The following is a 17,420-nucleotide window of genomic DNA, read 5'->3' on the forward strand; positions in this document are numbered from 1 at the left end:
GGGATGAAACCTACTTGATCGTAGTGGATGATCTTCTTAATGAAGCATTAAATCCTATTTGCTAGGATTTTGTTGAGGATTTTTGCATCTGTATTTATCAGCGATATTGGTCTGTAATTTTCTTTTTTCGTAGCATCTCTGGTTTAGGTATCAAGGTGATGCTGGCTTCATAAAAGCTATTTGGAACTGTTTCCGTTTGTTCAATTTCATGAAAGAGTCTTGCCAGGATTGGTAGTAATTCCTCTTGTAAAGTTTGAAAGAATTCATTAGTGAATCCATCTGGGCCTGGGCTTTTGTTTTTGGGCAGACATTTGATTACCATTTTAATTTCATCAATGGTGATGGGGATGTTTAGATATGCTACATCCTCTTTCTTCAACCGTGGAAGATTATAAGAGTCCAAGAATTTATCCATTTCTTCCAGGTTCTCATTTTTAGCGGCGTAGAGTTTCTCAAAGTAGTTTCTGAATACCCTTTGAATCTCTATCATATCAGTAGTGATCTCTCTTTTTTCATTCCTAATACGAGTTATCAAGTTTCTCTCTCTTTCTTTGTTAGTTTTGCCAGTGGTCTATCAATCTTGTTTATTTTTTCAAAGAACCAACTTCTGCTTTCGTTGATCTTTCTGATTACTTTTTGGGTTTCCACTTCATTGATTACTGCTCTCAGCTTTGTTATTTCCTTCTGTCTCCCTATTTTTGGGTCCTTTTGTTGAGCACTTTCTAATTCTATGAGCTGCGTCATTAAGCTATTCAGGTATGTCCCTTCTTCTTTCCTGATGTGTGCTTGCAAAGCTATAAATTTTCCTCTCAGTACTGCTTTTGCTGTGTCCCATAAGTTCTGAGAGTTTGTGTCTTTATTGTCATTTGTTTCCAGGAACCTTTTGATTTCCTCCTTGATTTCATCTCGGACCCACTGGTTATTGAGCATGAGGCTGTTTAACTTCCAGGTGTTAAAGTTTTTCTTCTGTGTCCCTTTGGAATTCACAAATAATTTCAGAGCCTTGTGGTCAGCGAAGGTAGTCTGCAAAATTTCTATCCTCTTGATTTTATGGAGGTATGTTTTATGTGCTAGCATGTAGTCTATCTTGGAGAATGTCCCATGTACATTGGAGAAGAATGTGTATCCAGGTTTCTGGGGATGGAGTGTCCTATATATATATATCCATTAGGCCTCTTTCTTCCATTTCTGTTTTCAGGTCTAATATATTCTTGCTGGGTTTCAGACTGGTTGACCTATCCAGTGTTGACAAAGCCGTTTTGAGGTCCTCCACAATTATTGTGTTGGTATTGATATTATTTTTCAGATTTTCAACAATTGTATTAAATATTTTGCTGGCCCCTCATTCGGTGCATATATGTTTAGGAGAGTTATTTCTTCCTGCTCTACATACCCCTTGATTAATATAAAATGTCCATCTTTGTCCCTTACAACCTTCCTGAATATAAAGTTTGCATTATCTGATATTAGTATGGCCATTGCAGCATTTTTTATGGGTGTTATTTGCTTGGATAATTTTTCTCCAGCCTTTTATTTTGAGTCTATGTTTGTTCTGACTATTCAGGTGAGTTTCTTGTAGGCAGTAGAAGGTTGGATTCAGTTTTTTGATCCATTTAGCCACTCTGTGTCTCTTAACTGGTGCATTTAGTCCATTGACATTGAGAGAAAGAATTGTTCTGGGATTTAATGCCATCTTTATATCGAAATTTGGTGTGTCTTTTGGTTAGTCTTGTCTTAAATTAGGTCTTTCAGTTTTTCTCTTAAGACTGGTTTTGAGTCTGTAAAGTTTCTGAGCTGTTTTTTGTCTGTGAAACCATGTATTCTTCCATCAAACTGTAAAGTGAGTTTTGCTGGGTAGAGTATTCTAGGTGAAGCATTCATTTCATTCAGTCTTGTCACAATATCCCACCACTGCTTTCTGGCATTGAGTGTTTCTGGTGACAGGTCTACTGTAAATATCAAGGATGCTCCCTTGAATTTAATTTCCCTTTTTGATCTTGCTGTTTTCAGAATTCTGTCTCTATCTGTGGGATTCGTCATTGTGACTAGGATGTGTCTTGGGATATTTTTTCTGGGGTCTCTTTTGGTTGGTACTCTTCGAGCATGCAGGATTTGATCACATATATTCTTTAGCTCTAGAAGTTTCTCTTTAATGATGTTCTTGACTGTTGATTCTTCCTGGAAATTTTCTTCCTGGGTCTCTGGGACTCCAATGATTCTTAAGTTGTTTCTGTTGAGCTTATCATAGACTTCTATTTTCATCTCTTCCCATTCTTTGACTAATTTTTCCATTGTCTGTTCATTTGCTTTAAGTTTTTTTTCTCCATTCTCTCCTGCTGTATGGAATGGTTATTTATCTCATCTTCCACAGCACCAAGTTTATTCTCAGCTTCTGCTACCCTGTCCTAGGGCTTATCCATTTTGTCATTCACTTCGTTTACTGAGTTTTTCAGGCCCGTTAGTTGACATGTTATTTCAGTGTGGAGTTTTGTGATTTCTGTCTTCATATTTTCTTGCTTTTTATTAGTGTTCTGTTCAACTCTATCCATGGTTTCTTTGAGGTCTTTGAGAATCTTCCATATTGCTAGTCTAAAGTCCTTACCTGAGAGGTTGATTAGTTGGTTGGTCATCAGAATTGTCATCTTCATTCTCTATGTCTGATGCTGGCCTGCGTTGTTTCCCCATTGTCACACTTGTATTATGGGATTTTCTACGTGTTGTGATGGTATTCATTGGCTAAATGTTGCAGGCAGCCACACTCCTCTGGCTCCGCCCTTTCTTGATGGTTCGACTTGCCTCCAAGTGAGGGGAGTCCTCCGTGGATGAAGCCTCACACAGGATCAAATCTTAGGCCCGAGCACGCAGCAGAGAAGACAGTCCGGAGAGAAATGCTGGCCCTCAGTGATCCAGCACAGTTCTTAGTGTGATTTTTTTTCTTATTGTTGTGATGGTGTTTTTTCCTTAGAAAGAGTGCACAGCCACGTAGCAAAGCGAAGCCAAAGTGCTCTTCTGAAGCCTCTTTTTGGCCCACTCCCAAGAGGTTCACGCAACAGGATAGTAGACAGACACACACAGGCAGCACTCACAATTTTTCACAGTTGGGCCCCACTGGGCAGGTGTAGTTTTGTGGATTTTCCCAGCCTGACATCAGAAACAGGGGACCTGGCTTCTGCAAAGTACTGCTTATAGCCGGTTTTCACATTATGGAGCAGTTCCTTGGCATTCCTGCCCTAGAATTGGCCTCTGGGAGAGTGAGTTTTCTGGACCCTCTTTTCGGCCCACTCCCAAGAAGTTCACGCAACAGGATAGTAGACAGACACACAGGCAGCACTCACAATTTTTCACAGTCGGGCCCCACTGGGCAGGCGTAGTTTCGTGGATTTTCCCAGCCTGACGTCACAAAGAGGGGACCTGGCTTCTGCAAAGTATAAGACGACTTTTGAAACAAAAACAAAAAGTCTACTGAAAATCGGGGGTCGTCTTATACGCTGAGTATATCCTGAAAAATGTTTCAATATGCTACTAAACGAAACAAACAAACAAAAAAACCTGGCCGCAGAGTTTCCAAGTCTCTTTCTTGGGGGCTCCCAAACAGTACTCAGGAGATCTGGGGGCCACTTCTGGCAAAACCCAGCTAACCTTGTTGGTGGTTCAGTGCTAGGGTGCAAGGATGGGGTGTTGTTTGATTCATGTAGTGGGGGAGATTAATTGACACCACCAGGGAATTGCCAGAAAAGGTACCTATGATAAGGGACCAATCACTGCAAGGCTGCTCAGACTGCCTCTCAATCCAAGCAGGCTTTTTATGCATGGAAATTAGACAATGTTTTGGACCCGAATCTACACTGTAAAAAGCCTGCTCAGATTGGCCAGAGTCAGAGAGGAAGTCTATTACAGTATAACCTTTGAACCTTTGCTTGTTGTGATTGGCTCACTGTGGTACATACAGTTGCAGCACAGGTACGTTCTGTCTGATACAGCGAATATAGGCCCAAACATATGTTTTAACTGAAAAAAATTAGGGGGTCATCTTATATGCCAGAAAATATGGTAAAAAAAATTAAGTATTTAGTTAATTTTGAATTAGTTTCTGTGCATACTTTGGGACAGGACTTGTCCAGAAGATAATGAAGAAATGCAAACAGTCTGAAAGGCACCCTTGATCCCCATGATCACAAGAACCAAGATAATAATGGAACCACTCAGGTACCCATAAGAAGATGACTTACATATACATATGTATATGTATGTATGTATATATATACATATATATATACACATACACACACAGCAATACCTTATGAAGATAAAGGCAGAAATGAGGTGATTCTCAGATGTCATGAAAGAGTAGGATGCAGCTAAACACTGGGAGTGAAGAGAGAACTCCTCGAGCCTCTCACAACCTTGGAAAGACCCAGTTCTGCAAACATACCATCTTGGGCTTCTGGCCATAGCTGAGGAAGACCAGACATTCTTACTGCTGTTGCCACCTGGTTTGTGGTGTTTGGACCAGATGACAGAGAACAGATATGGTCTTGCCCTTGGGACTATCTTTTAGCTACCACACAACTAGCATCACTTCCCATCTAACTTATCTGAGGTAAACAATCCAACAAACCAAGGCCCAAAACTCATTTTAGGGCTTAAGCTACTGTTACTGTTATGTTCTAAATGATACACATGCACTGAGAAATAGATGGACTGTGATAATTATTGACCAGCAAGCTGAATCTTGATACAGGTGGGTGAAAGGGTTCACAGGGGTCAAGAGCAGGTGACAGGGGACAGTAAGAAAAAATTAAAACCAGACAATCTGGCCTAGGTGCTATGAGGGAGAAGATGAGGGGGGAATCTACTTGGAGTTATAGTGGGGAGAGGTGCTGGTCAGCTACAGAGAAATGGGAAAGGAGGAAAAAAAGAGTCCACATGGAATCAAGTGGCATAAGTAAAGTTCTGGGACAGCAAGAAAGCAACTATGCAAAGCTGCACACATATCCCTGCTAACACAAAAGACAAAGTACTTTCATGAGGTAACAAATAGATCAGAAAGGAAAAGGTGGGCTATGGGGCTCAACCCATGAAAATTGTGATTAAGCAGAGGGAGTCTGAGAGGCTGTGGAAATGACTCCACTTGAGTCTTGGTTATTGAGTGGACTTCGGAAACTAAAAAGCCGACAACTCTAGGCCTTATGGAGAATCATCACTGCTAGGTAGATGCAGAGTGGATTCACTGGATGTGCTTTGCTTGCTATTTGTCTCCAGTCTCCCTGTCCATCACATATACCTAAGTGGGCAAGGGGCTGGTTAGAAGAAAAGACATTTGTCTCCCTTGAGGGTGCTCAAACTCCTTCCTGAAGGCAGGTTTGGATTTGAAAAAAAAAAAAATGCCTGCTGGAGTTTTTGTATTCACTGGAATAGGGAATTAAGAAAAGCTCGACAAATCTTTTGGTCATCATCCTGATAAATGCTCTATTGCCTTTTATTCCTTTGACTTCTTGGGCTGAGGGAGAGCAAGTCACATCTAAAAAATATGAATGAAGGGATGAAGTGATAGCACAGAAGGTAGGGCATTTCCCTTGCATATGGCTGACCCAGGTTCAATCCCCACCATTCCATATGATCCCCCAAGTCTGCCAGGAGTGATTTCTTGAGTGCAGATCCAGATGTAACCCTGGAGCACTGCTGGGTATGACCCAAAAAACAAAAACATAAATAGAATCTGCTATTAAAAGGAAAGATCAAATAATTCTGCTGTATGTGAAAAATAATGTGCTCATAATTATGTTTGTCATGGAATTCACCAAAGTCAGTGGCTTCATTCTAGTGGTTTTTTTTTTGGGGGGGGGGGGGAGTCTAAGAAAATTTTTTTATTTTGTTGCCAGATGTAAAGATGCTCTGGTTTGTTTGTTTGTTTCACAGCTTATTATTGTTAGGAGCAGAGAAGGAATGAGATGATGCCTCGCCACTTTCTCTGCATGTCCGTCCTAGACCCAGTATAAGGATAGAGAGAGACAGGAGGCATTCTGGTCTCTGTATTGAAATACCAATGTCAATGCTTGGAGATAAAACTTAAAAAAAAAAAGAAAAGAAAAAGAAAAGCACTCATTTCCTCATAGAGGAAATGCCAAAGCAAGACACTGTCAATCCCTTTCTGGGAGTTTCTGCCCCAGGTCTCATTATATTGTTCCTGGTGCAAAGTATTAGCTTTCTCTCCAGCTAAACTGAATGGCCTTTCCAGGAAGGAGTTACACCAGTTCCCCAGAAGAGAGCTGTGGACTTTCCCAACGAGGTTATTATATAAGGCAGCGAGTACTCACTCGTGGTGATGAGAATCAGGGGAAAAGTGAACCATCCTCTTGTTATTATTGACCGGGCCAGGACTGGTCACCTGAAAGGGATTTTAAACCAAAAGTCAGTCTCAGGTGAGTCATGGTCACTGCCAGCCAGCAAGCTGGACCCTTCCAGGGGATCAACTTGCAGATGGAAGGAATCATTCAGCGGCCTCAAAAATTCAGCCCCTAGTCAAGTCTTGTAAGAGTGCTCCACTTCCTGGCCACAAGGCATGTCTCTGAAACTTTGAAGATTATTTGTGGTGCTTAGGAGGCCTTGGGGCCCCTCCAGTGTGATTCTTGTTCAAACAGATTAATGGTTCAAGCAAATGTAAGAATACTGGAGCCACCCCAGCGATATTTTGGGGCCTCCAAGAGTGCACCCAGAGAAGACTAAGGGACCATGTTGTGCCAGGAATTAAACCCAGATTGTGTGCCAACTGCTGAACTCTCCCATAACCACCCAAATTTAGGAATCTTTTAAAAATAACTCTTATGTGTAAACAAGGCAGACCACAACTGTAATATGAAGAAGAGGGGGGAAAAAAGGAAAGAGAGGGAGCCAATTTGTAGAGCAGGAGCACATGTCTCGCATTCAGTTGGATCCGGGTCATGGCATGCTCCCCTCCCAACTCCTCCCTCAGCAGCTGAGGGCCAACTGAGTTAGAATAGTCAGGCTAATGCATTGAACTATCCAGCCTGCTAGGCCAAATATTACTGGGAAGGTCCCAGGACCTATGAGCACAGGGGTATTACTAAGAGTGGTGAGAAAACAATAGTTCCAAGGACCAACATAAATATTTGGAGTTAATTCCTAAATGTAAGTGTACATAACAAAATAGCAAACTGCACCTGCCATAGACAATGTGAGGGGATATGTGTGGAATTATCCCATTAAGTTAAGGGTTGCTTGCACCTCTATATAGAACAAAATGTGGGCTCATCTCAAAAGAAAATAATTTATTCCTGTATTTTCTTTTAAAAAAAAAAGCTGATTCTGATCTTAAGGGACATTATAATAGCTTATAATGGAAATAGTAAATAGTATAATTTATTATTATTCTAATAGTATATAAATAGATTGTACATTCTAATAGTAAATAAACAGAGGGGAAGGAAGAAGAGGGGAGCATGCCATGACTTGGATCCAACTAAGGCTTCAAGAATGCAAGACACATGCTCCTGTTCTACGAGCTGGCTCCCTTGTTTGTACTATTATTCTAATAGTAAATAAAAGTTATTGTTATTCTCATAATTTACTATTATGATGGTCATTTACAGATCATCCCTCATCTTCCTAAAGTTGCCTAAGAAGGCTGAATTGGCAACATCTGGAGATAGAAATAAATGGAGCATCACACAGTAACTTGAGAAAGCTAGCACAGGGATTTAAGGCACTTGCCTTGTCTGTGACCATCCTGGGTTTGATCCCTGGCACTACTTAGAGTTCCCCACACACCACTAAGAATCACACTTAAGCAAAGAACCAGGGAAAGCTCCAGAAAACTGCCACGTATGACCCCTTTAAAAAACCAAAAAATAAATAAATCAAAAAACCAAAATGAGGGCCGGAGTGATAGCACAGCAGTAAGGCGTTTGCCTTGCACGTGGCCAACACAGGACAGACCCTGTTCAAATCCCAGCATCCAATATGGTCCCTTGAGCCTATCAGGAGCAATTTCTGAGCACAGAGCCAAGAGTAACCCCTGAGCATCGTGACCCTCTGTGACCCTCCCCACCAAAAAAATAAACCAAAATTAAAATGTAGCCTCGCACACTACAGGGCACACGATTCCAACAAAGTGGGGAGGGGCTGTACAGGGTAAGGGGAGCTAGCGTGAGGGACACAAGAGCCCTTTAATAAAAGCCCAAAGTGAGGAGAATCATACAGGATGGGATGAGTTCCCCTCTGCCCAGATGAGTTTCCTCTTGTCCCTAGAGAAAGGCCCATATGTTGGACATGGAGCACACTCCCTGGAAGCCTCAGGTACACATGTGGCTCCTCCCGGATTCCCATCCCGAGTTCACCTCCAAACAAGGTCTTCATGGTCGGGCCTGTGGGGATCCCTGGGACACTATAATCCATTTTCTACACCGAGGCTCTGCCCAGGGCCGAGTGGGCCCGTGTCATGCTTTGTTAGAGTTTCATGATCACATTATCTCATGGTGGACCTGACACTTTTATTCAGTTTACAGTATGTTCTGTGTACAGGCAACTTATTTCCTTTGCCAGGGCTGCTGACAACCTTTTCCACACTATATTAATCTTGTTTACTGACTTTATCTCGGTACAAATATCAGAAAACTGAACTTTTTATCTCAGAGAAAGAATAAACAGCATGTTGACAGAAGCAGAAGCTATTTTCAGGGCTAAAATTGCTTGTTTACCCGATTCTACACGTATGGGGGTCAAAAAAATGTTAAAGGCTTGCTCTGGCTTGAAATACATAATCTGAAATTTAATAAATGAAGAAATTTCACCGACACCCCTGTGATAAATTGCCTGATGAAAACAATGCAACTGAATACAATAAAACAGAATTTGTAACTAATTTACACCACAATACAAATGTAAGCTTTCAATCTGGTCAGAATTAATCATATAATATATTTCTCAGAAATCACACACACACATACACATATAAACTCTACACTCAATTCAGCTCAATTCAATTGCTGCAAATAATTCACAAAAATGTAGAGAACCAAATGTATATCTTGAAATGACTTTTCTCTTTTTGGGGGTCCATGATCCTTTTTAAAGTAATGGAGGGAAGTAGCCTTTAGTCAATAGCCTCTAGTCCATATATACATATATATATATATATGGATATATATGTACATGTATATATTTTAATTTCAAAGTTTAGCAAAAAAAGGACAATTGAGGTTTTGTTAAAATGGAAATGAGAAACTTGTAGGTGAACATAAATGGATCTCAGGACCATTGTCTCTGTTGTTTCAGGGATAGAATGTTGTCCCAAGAGAAAACTATTGGTACTTTTGTGATCAAGCTATTCTTCTGGAAAGTGTGCAAATAGAAATCTGACTGTAGATTTCAGCTTGTGGTATCTACTTTTTCTCCACAAACTATGCATTTACAACTCTAAAAATATGCTAAATCATAAATTTAAAAAATCATCTTAAGTATGCAAATATAATCTTACTAACATTATTTGTTATAAAGAGTAGACTTTATTCTACAAGAGGAGGAGATAGGCCATTTGTCATCATGAGAAAGTTTCCCAAACTCCAATTCCTGTTATTTGTTACAACTTTGATGTAACAAATAACATACAACCCTTTATAGGACTTATCAATATTTACTGATCATAATATCAGATATCACCTTGTATACTCTTAATTTTTAAGATTAATTAAATTATTTCTATAGCAATTGTGATCCAGTCCAAAATTCAATATGCTTATTTCTTTCTATTCTTTTTGTATCTATTCTATTATTTTTGCGTCTAAAATATAGGAAGTTAAATTTGCATCTATCACTCAAATTATTAAATTATAATTTGTATTTAAAGCTAGAAAGGGATAAAGGAACAGATGTTCTCTGGACCCTTCTTCATTTTTATCCACTTCAATTAGGCCTTTTAAGGAGGTGAAATAAACTGTGATGCTCAGAGAGGACCCAGGATCCAGTATTTGTTGTTATAGTTTACAATCAAATTATCAAGCAGAGAAAATATGAATGTTTTAGTGAGAGATGAAAAATGTAAAACCAGTTGTAAAAATTCTACCTTTTAAAATTCCTAAGGTCAAACAAGTACTGACACATATATGTCATATGTATGACATGTGTATATATGTATGATATGTATGAACGACATCTATGTTATATATGTGTATATATGTAAAGTTTACTAAAGACAACTGTTGACCCAGACGAAAAGTAGCCTGGCCTCTGATCAACAAAAGTGAGATTCTTTGGAAACAACAGAAGGAAAGAGTGGTCAGTCCCATGGAATTAACCAAATAGCAAACAAATAGCATCCACCCTGCTCTTTGGAAGGAGACTAAATCTCATCCTCTATTAAGTAAATTTAATAAAAGGGAATAAAACTGGTTCAGAGCATCAGTAGCAACAGAGTGACTGCAGCCCTCTGATCTGGAGTTACCAAAACCCCCTTCTATGAGTGAGTCGAGTATTCAGGAGTATTCCAGGAACCACTAATCCTGCTGTGCTGGGACTCTGGGCTCTTTCCGAGGGCCCAGGTGCTTCAAATAATGATGTTAACACTCCAAGTTGGAATAATAAGAAAAGTTGATTGAAGAGTAAGAAAACTCCTCAGCTAAGGAGGATCTTAGTATTGAACTAAGTGAAATAGGGTTTACTCTGTGAGTTTCTTAAAATAGAAAAATTGGTTCTTTGTATTACTACTTATTAAGGGACAGGAATGTTTCAGAGAGAATACGAGAACTCTCTTCTCTGGAGCTTATCTGGCTTGTTGAGGGCCTTTCAGGCTTTTTATCTGACCATTTCCTGGGTATTTGTCCATCTATGATCTTGGGAGATCTTCACCCCCCCATTTTCAGGACGTTGCAGAAATGTTCAAAATGTGGATTGGGGCAAATAACATGGAGCAAACTGAGGTGCCCTTTTCAATGGGTCAATTTCAGGATCCAGTAACCAGCATTGTGGGTGAAGGAGTTGACCAGGGCAGCCATCCCAAAGGGGGACCTTGAAGTTTGGTCTGTTACATTACTGGTGTGTGTGTGTGTGTGTGTGTGTGTGTGTGTGTGTGTGTGTGTGTGTGTGTGAAGTTTGGTCTGTTACATTACTGGTGTGTGTGTGTGTGTGTGTGTGTGTGTGTGTGTGTGTGTGTGTGTGTGTGTGTGTGTGTGTGTGGAGTTGTTTACCATGGCAGCCATCCCAAAGGGCGACCTTGAAGTTTGGTCTGTTACATTACTGGGGGATGTGTGTGTGTGTGTGTGTGTGTGTGTTACATTACTGGGGTGTGTGTGTGGGGGGGGGAGACCTTTCCTGAGTCTTTCCCCTCTCCTTCCATCATCCAGAACCCACAAGTTTCCTGAATCTTCAGAGACTATTGTTCACTAAATTCAACTTCTCTAAAAACAGACACATGCCTTCATAACTTAGCAAAGCCTGCAGAAAATAAAGATGCCATTTAAATCTGACAGATATTTAAGAAAACAGGCTAAATGTAAGACTTGAAGCCCGAGGAAGAAAAGCAGAGGGGTGGAAAGAAACTGATTGTAGTTGCCCATCTGTAATCTATTGACATTTTTTGAAAGGACAGGCCCAAGAAAGCAATAATCTAAGCACTTTGCAGGAACAGATGTTAATTAGTAACTATCAAAATAAAACTATGAATTGTTCTTCATTTTACTCTCATCCAGAAGAATAAAGATTCACCAAAAAGGACTTCAATGAGGACCTAAGTTGTGCGTAGGTGTTCTAAAAAGTTGTGATAAAATAGTTGGCTAAGGGATGCATAAAATCTCCCATCATGAGATCTTATTTCATGTCAAAATTATTTATAAAAGGTACAGTTCTTTTGCAAATGAAAAATATGGAAAATTTGTAAACATGCAAAAATAGTTTCATATCACTTTTAAAGCACAAAGAAAAATGGTGACATGCATATAAGGTTAAGGGAAACCAAGTGATTGTGTTAGCTCAGGAGAATAAAGGGAAGAAATCATCTCTGAGGTGAAAGGTGCATGCAGTTTTTCTCTCCCTGCTCTAATTCATTTTGCCCGCACACTAGACCCAGCATTCTAAATCTGTGATTTTCACATGTCAACTTTCCTGTTGTAGAGTGACCATATAAAGCTCAGTATGGAATTAGAACTGTCTTCAGATCTCTCCCAAATGTGGCCCTTGCCTATCTTCCAACACCATCCTTCTCTTCACTTCCCTCTAGAACTACAACTCCTTAATCCAAACCCAGACATCTCTACTTGATAGTATTTGGTCAAAAGCCAGAACAAGTTATTAAACTACTCATTAGGCCTACTGCCTATATAAATGCAGCTATATTATTTTTTATTATGTTATATTATATGAACTATATTATATAAACCTATATTATATTATATGAACTGTATATTATATGAACCTATATTATATTATATGAACTGTATAGTAAGTGGTATTGGGTTCCCTTCAGTTGGATGCTTTTAGGGGTGTTATGACCCAAAATCTACTTTCTGTTTTGTTTTGGGGTCATAACCAGGAAGTGCTCAGGCATTACTCCTGGCTCTGCATCTAGAAATTATTTCCTGGCAGGCTCAGGGAGCCAAATGGGATGCCGGGATCAAACCCAGGTCTGCCAAGAGCTAGGCAAGTGCCCTCCCCACTGTGCTATTGTTTTGCCTCCTCCTTTATATATAATAATATAAATATATATTAAATATATCATATATTAATATTAATATAATATATAATTTAAGTAACATGGTTACAAAATTGTGGTTGAGTTTCAGGCCTAAAATGTGGTAGTATTGTCACTCTTCATCAGTACACAATTCCTGCCGCCAAAGTCCCCAGTTTCTCTCCCACCTGCCTCTAGGGCAAGCATTTAACTTCTCTTTCTATTCTTGATGCTGTGGTTTGCACTATTACTAATAAAGGGGTACACTGCATATCACTTTATCCTTTTTCAGCACCCAGTTCTTGTCCATATCTTTCTTTTTTAAAATGTCATAACCAACTCCTAAGCTCAAAGACTTCTCAAGGTGGCCAAACAGATAGTATGGACCATCTTAGAGATAGTACAGATAAGGTAGACTAACGTGTCTGTGAAAGTAAACAGTTCCACATTGTTGCAATATGTATTTTGGGGTGGCACACCTTGTGGTACTCAAGACTTACTCCTGGCTGTGTGTTCAGGGTTCACTTCTGATAGAATTCAGGACACCCTCTAGGATGCCAGAATCAAACCTGGCTGGCAGTGTGCAAGGCAAGCACCTTCCCAGCTGTATTATTTCTCCAGCCTCCCCATTGTGCCATATTTTCCCCATGTGATTTCAGCTTTTCTTCCAAGGGACCAGCAAAGAGTGACATTGGCCACCTCTGATACACCATGAATGACTATACTATTAATGGAATGGATACTATTAATGGATGAATATATTAGTGGAATGAATATATTATTTATGAAATGAATGGCCACAGTGCTCCATGAGATAATCTCTCCTATTGTACAGCTCTTGTCTGTTTGATCAAGTGTTTTCACACCCATAGGGCTGCCATGAAAGACCACTATTTTCAAAGGGACCTCAGTGCAAAAATTATGAGCTAATCTTGACTGAACCCCATATTGTCCTTGCCAGAAAAGACTGTTTTTCCCCCTCCAGAGGCTGGCCCACTAGTACACTAGGCAATGGCTGATTTCTGTTTTGGGGGGTTAGCTGCCCCAGGAAGGGGTGACCTGAATCCCAGAACACTGGCAAAAGCCCTTCATCCCAGAGTTGACAGCCAAGGACATTCTGGGCCTTCTTTGTGACTTGAGGGTAACCTCTTCCTCTGGGGTTATTTTCCATGGACACAAGAGTGAGCATGGCAGCGCCAGCCAGGGTTGTCAGTACATGTTAGGGACATACTGACAAGAACTGCAAATGGTGCCCCTGCCAGTCAGTGAGGCCACAGAGGCGAGGCAGGGAAAGAACTGACTAGAGACAGAGACAGCCTGAGGAGGAGATGTGAGGGGAGCGGGGGTGGGGGTGCTAATTCTTCCTTCAGAATCAGACCTTAGTCTATACAGGACATGGGTCACTGCTGCTGACTGGCCTGTTGTAAATGCAGCACAACAACAAAATCACCGGAAACAAAGCAGCAGAAATAAAAGGAGAAATATCTTCCTAGCAGAACTCCTGTACGTCTGTGTGTGTCTATGTGCGTCTCTCTCCCTCTCTTTCCTTATCTGTTTGTATCTGTCTCTATCTCTCTCCCTCCCCCCCCTCCCCAAGCAAAGATGGGAACCTTCCAGGGGCCACTGAATGAAGCAGAGAATGAGGACAGAATTTGGGAATCTAGAAATAATCTTGCTATATTTTCAAATAGCATATATATTCCCCTTAAAGAATTGATTAAAAAAGTTCCTAAACTATAATTTTTTCCAACAAAAACTTAAAGAATTGTGCAAGAATGTACAAGAATGTAGACTGAGAAATATATACACCTACATACACCTGTAAGACATTAGTAGTTGCTACATGTTTTCATTCCAAATTAGACAATGTCATTCTTTACCATTTTTACTGAAAACATTTTTTCCCTAATAAAAGTAAGTCAGCATGAATAATTAAGAATTTAGAGTTATTGGCCTATTATAATAATAATCCTTCTAATTATGAAGCCCATAAATCCTCATTTCTTGTATACACTAATGATGAATGATCAAAAGGCTTTAACAGAAAAAGATTAATCAGGGCATAATTAACAAACAAATCCAGTAACTTTTGCTGCCTCGAGCTTTATGGCAGTATTTTTGGAGAGGAGCTGGAAACGGACTGGGAATGAGCTGGGCATGATGCTCACTGTGGCTATGGACAGTTCCACTGGCCGCCCAGGCTCAGCGGCGAGCTGTGAGTGGCCTCTGCTGGCTGCCCAAAGGCTTCTAAATCCCTCATTCAGGAAAGACGGCAGCAAAATTCACAGGATTGCAAGAAATGAGGTTTTGCCAATGTTATGCTTGATCCACTGTGCTCAACAAACCCACCATCTAGAAAAGTAAAGGGTGAAATAGTTTTTACAAAAACTGTGCCTAAGGTGGGGTGTAGAATTATCATGCACTGCAAGTCTTAAAGCCAGAATCTATGTATTATCTAAAATTCTAATTTATAGGTCATAAAGGATAAATGGGAGTTTTTAAAATTCATTTCAAGCAATTTAATTTCTGGCAGTTCATTATAAATATACAAAAAGTTGTATTTCCCCCCGAATTTAAGTACATAGTTAACAAATAGCTTTTTGGGGGAAGTGAAAAGAAGTCAATAATATATAAAAACCTGTGGAAAAAATTGTGGTTTGATAAAGAATAGACTATTTTATACAGAATGGCTTGGGAGCATTCTCTCTAGAAACCAGATACAGTGTGGAACAGTAAAGCAAGACATTACTAAAGATTCCTTTACTACTGCACCAAGGTTTTTGTAAAGGTGAGATTACATTCAGAGCTTAAAACAGCAATTAAGAAATTGAAAATGTACTAGTAAGATGTACTGGTGATTTATTAATTATAATACAAAAAATGTTTCATTTGTGCTTAAGCAGCTATTAATAAAAGGCTTCCTGCACAGAATATAATTTGTGATTTAAACAAATGTATTTAGTTAAACATATACATATCTATCTAATTCACTGTATGCTTGGCTCAATCTATCCACTCGATATATAGCCCATTAAAATTATTAAGCATTTTTACCAAAAGGTGGCTACATTTATTTATTTTAAGTTATTGCTCCCACATGGGGCAATATTTCCAGCACATTTCAACCTTCATTTCAGAATTCAGGCCCATTATCTCTCCTGCTGCAAACTGACCACAGGGTGAGCTAGCTGACATGGAAGATAACCCTCCATCTTCCAGACACCACTGGGAATGACATACTGACCCCCGCACACCCTTATTATGAGCCTGAAATATGGAGCCTATAATGCAGCTCCTGTCAAGGCATTTGCTTATCAAAATCCTTTCATCTCTCTGTATATTCAAAAAGCACTTTTAAGGGCAACGATAAACTGTCTCAAGGAATTTCAGATAATAAATGGAAATTCCAGTGGGTGTCTGGGAGTCCCTCCTGAACCAACCCCCATCTCTCCTGCCATTCTGCTTAAGTTAAAAAATCAGTCACCTGTCTAGAAAATAGAAGCCAGAAGGGTTTTCTCCTGGGAGCACAGCTTGTGTGGAGTTCATTACATAACGGAGAGAAAATAAAAATCAAGAAAGGGGACTTAGTAGTTATTCTCCCAGCTGGTGAGAATAACCACAGACAGAAAAGCAGGATACATGGCGAGTGCCTTTTTCACTTATTTTTCGGTGGGAGAAAAGGTCAGCTAACAGGATAGTGAAGCTAATTATGACAGTCAGCAAATTATTAAGGTCTATGTTTGACAAAAGATATCTATCATGTATATCACACATTTATCTTAAGAATATAAACAGACTAGGAAAACTTTTAAGTTGTTGGTGACAAATGACTGAATTTATGGTGATGCTTGAAACATGGTTGGCATTTCAGTAGTACAAAATTATTTTTTCTACATTAATTATTTTAAAATGCATCATAAACACTGTCAGTTAGGCAATACCTTTTTCCACTGCCACTGATTTTTATTGTTTTTCTAAGTTGTTTTTTTTTTTTTTATAAAGTAACACGTCTTCCTATTTTCAATTGACAGTGAGCCCTATGGAACCTTACTTCCTAAAAAGGTGGCATGTCTCAGCTGGTTTTGGTGTTGAAAAGATGACTTCTAAGAATGCTGAAGATACACTGATGGCAATGACAGAAGAAAAATATTAATAGTCTCCACACTTTAAAATTGAGGGGCCGGAGAGATAGCACAGCGGCGTTTGCCTTGCAAGCAGCCGATCTAGGACCTAAGGTGGTTGGTTCAAATCCCAGCATCCCATATGGTCCCCCGTGTCTGCCAGGAGCTATTACTGAGCAGTTAGCCAGGAGTAACCCCTGAGTTACTTTTGGGTGTGACCCAAAAACCAAAACAAACAAACAAATAAAATAAACCCCAAAAACAAAAACAAAAAAAAATTGAATCCCCTTAGTATGCACACCATCACTAATAGAAGCACTTAGAACAATAGCTAAGATAAGGGATCAGCCTAGGAGTTCAATCACAGATGAATGGATTATAAAGATGTACATGTGCACAATGGAATACCATACAACTGCAGAAGTGATAAAATCATGCACTTTTCTGTAACTTGGTTGGAACTGAAAAATAATCACACTGAATGAAGAAAGCCAGAAGAAGAATGACAAACACAGGTTGATCACACTTGACAGTGGTATATAGAGTAACTGGATGAGGAAAGGTTGGCGCCAAGCTTAGGGAGGAGAAGGATAGAGAAGGAAAGATATCAAGGCAAGAAG

At 39.7% G+C, this 17,420-nt stretch overlaps 1 protein-coding gene and 1 long non-coding RNA gene across 2 annotated transcripts in view; both read right to left on the reverse strand.

The window, feature by feature from the left end:
* The window catches only part of LOC126003365 (uncharacterized), a 1,166,220-nt gene that overhangs the window by 1,016,858 nt on the left and 131,942 nt on the right, over positions 1–17,420 (reverse strand). The gene's annotated exons all lie outside the window — the stretch shown is intronic.
* The window catches only part of GPATCH2 (G-patch domain containing 2), a 134,049-nt gene that overhangs the window by 34,374 nt on the left and 82,255 nt on the right, over positions 1–17,420 (reverse strand). The window contains exon 6 of the mRNA XM_049769515.1: positions 6,318–6,388. Coding sequence (XP_049625472.1) covers positions 6,318–6,388 — 71 coding nt within the window. The remainder of the gene's footprint in view (positions 1–6,317; positions 6,389–17,420) is intronic.

Source organism: Suncus etruscus, chromosome 3, assembly GCF_024139225.1.
Source record: "Suncus etruscus isolate mSunEtr1 chromosome 3, mSunEtr1.pri.cur, whole genome shotgun sequence".
Classification (NCBI taxonomy): domain Eukaryota; kingdom Metazoa; phylum Chordata; class Mammalia; order Eulipotyphla; family Soricidae; genus Suncus; species Suncus etruscus.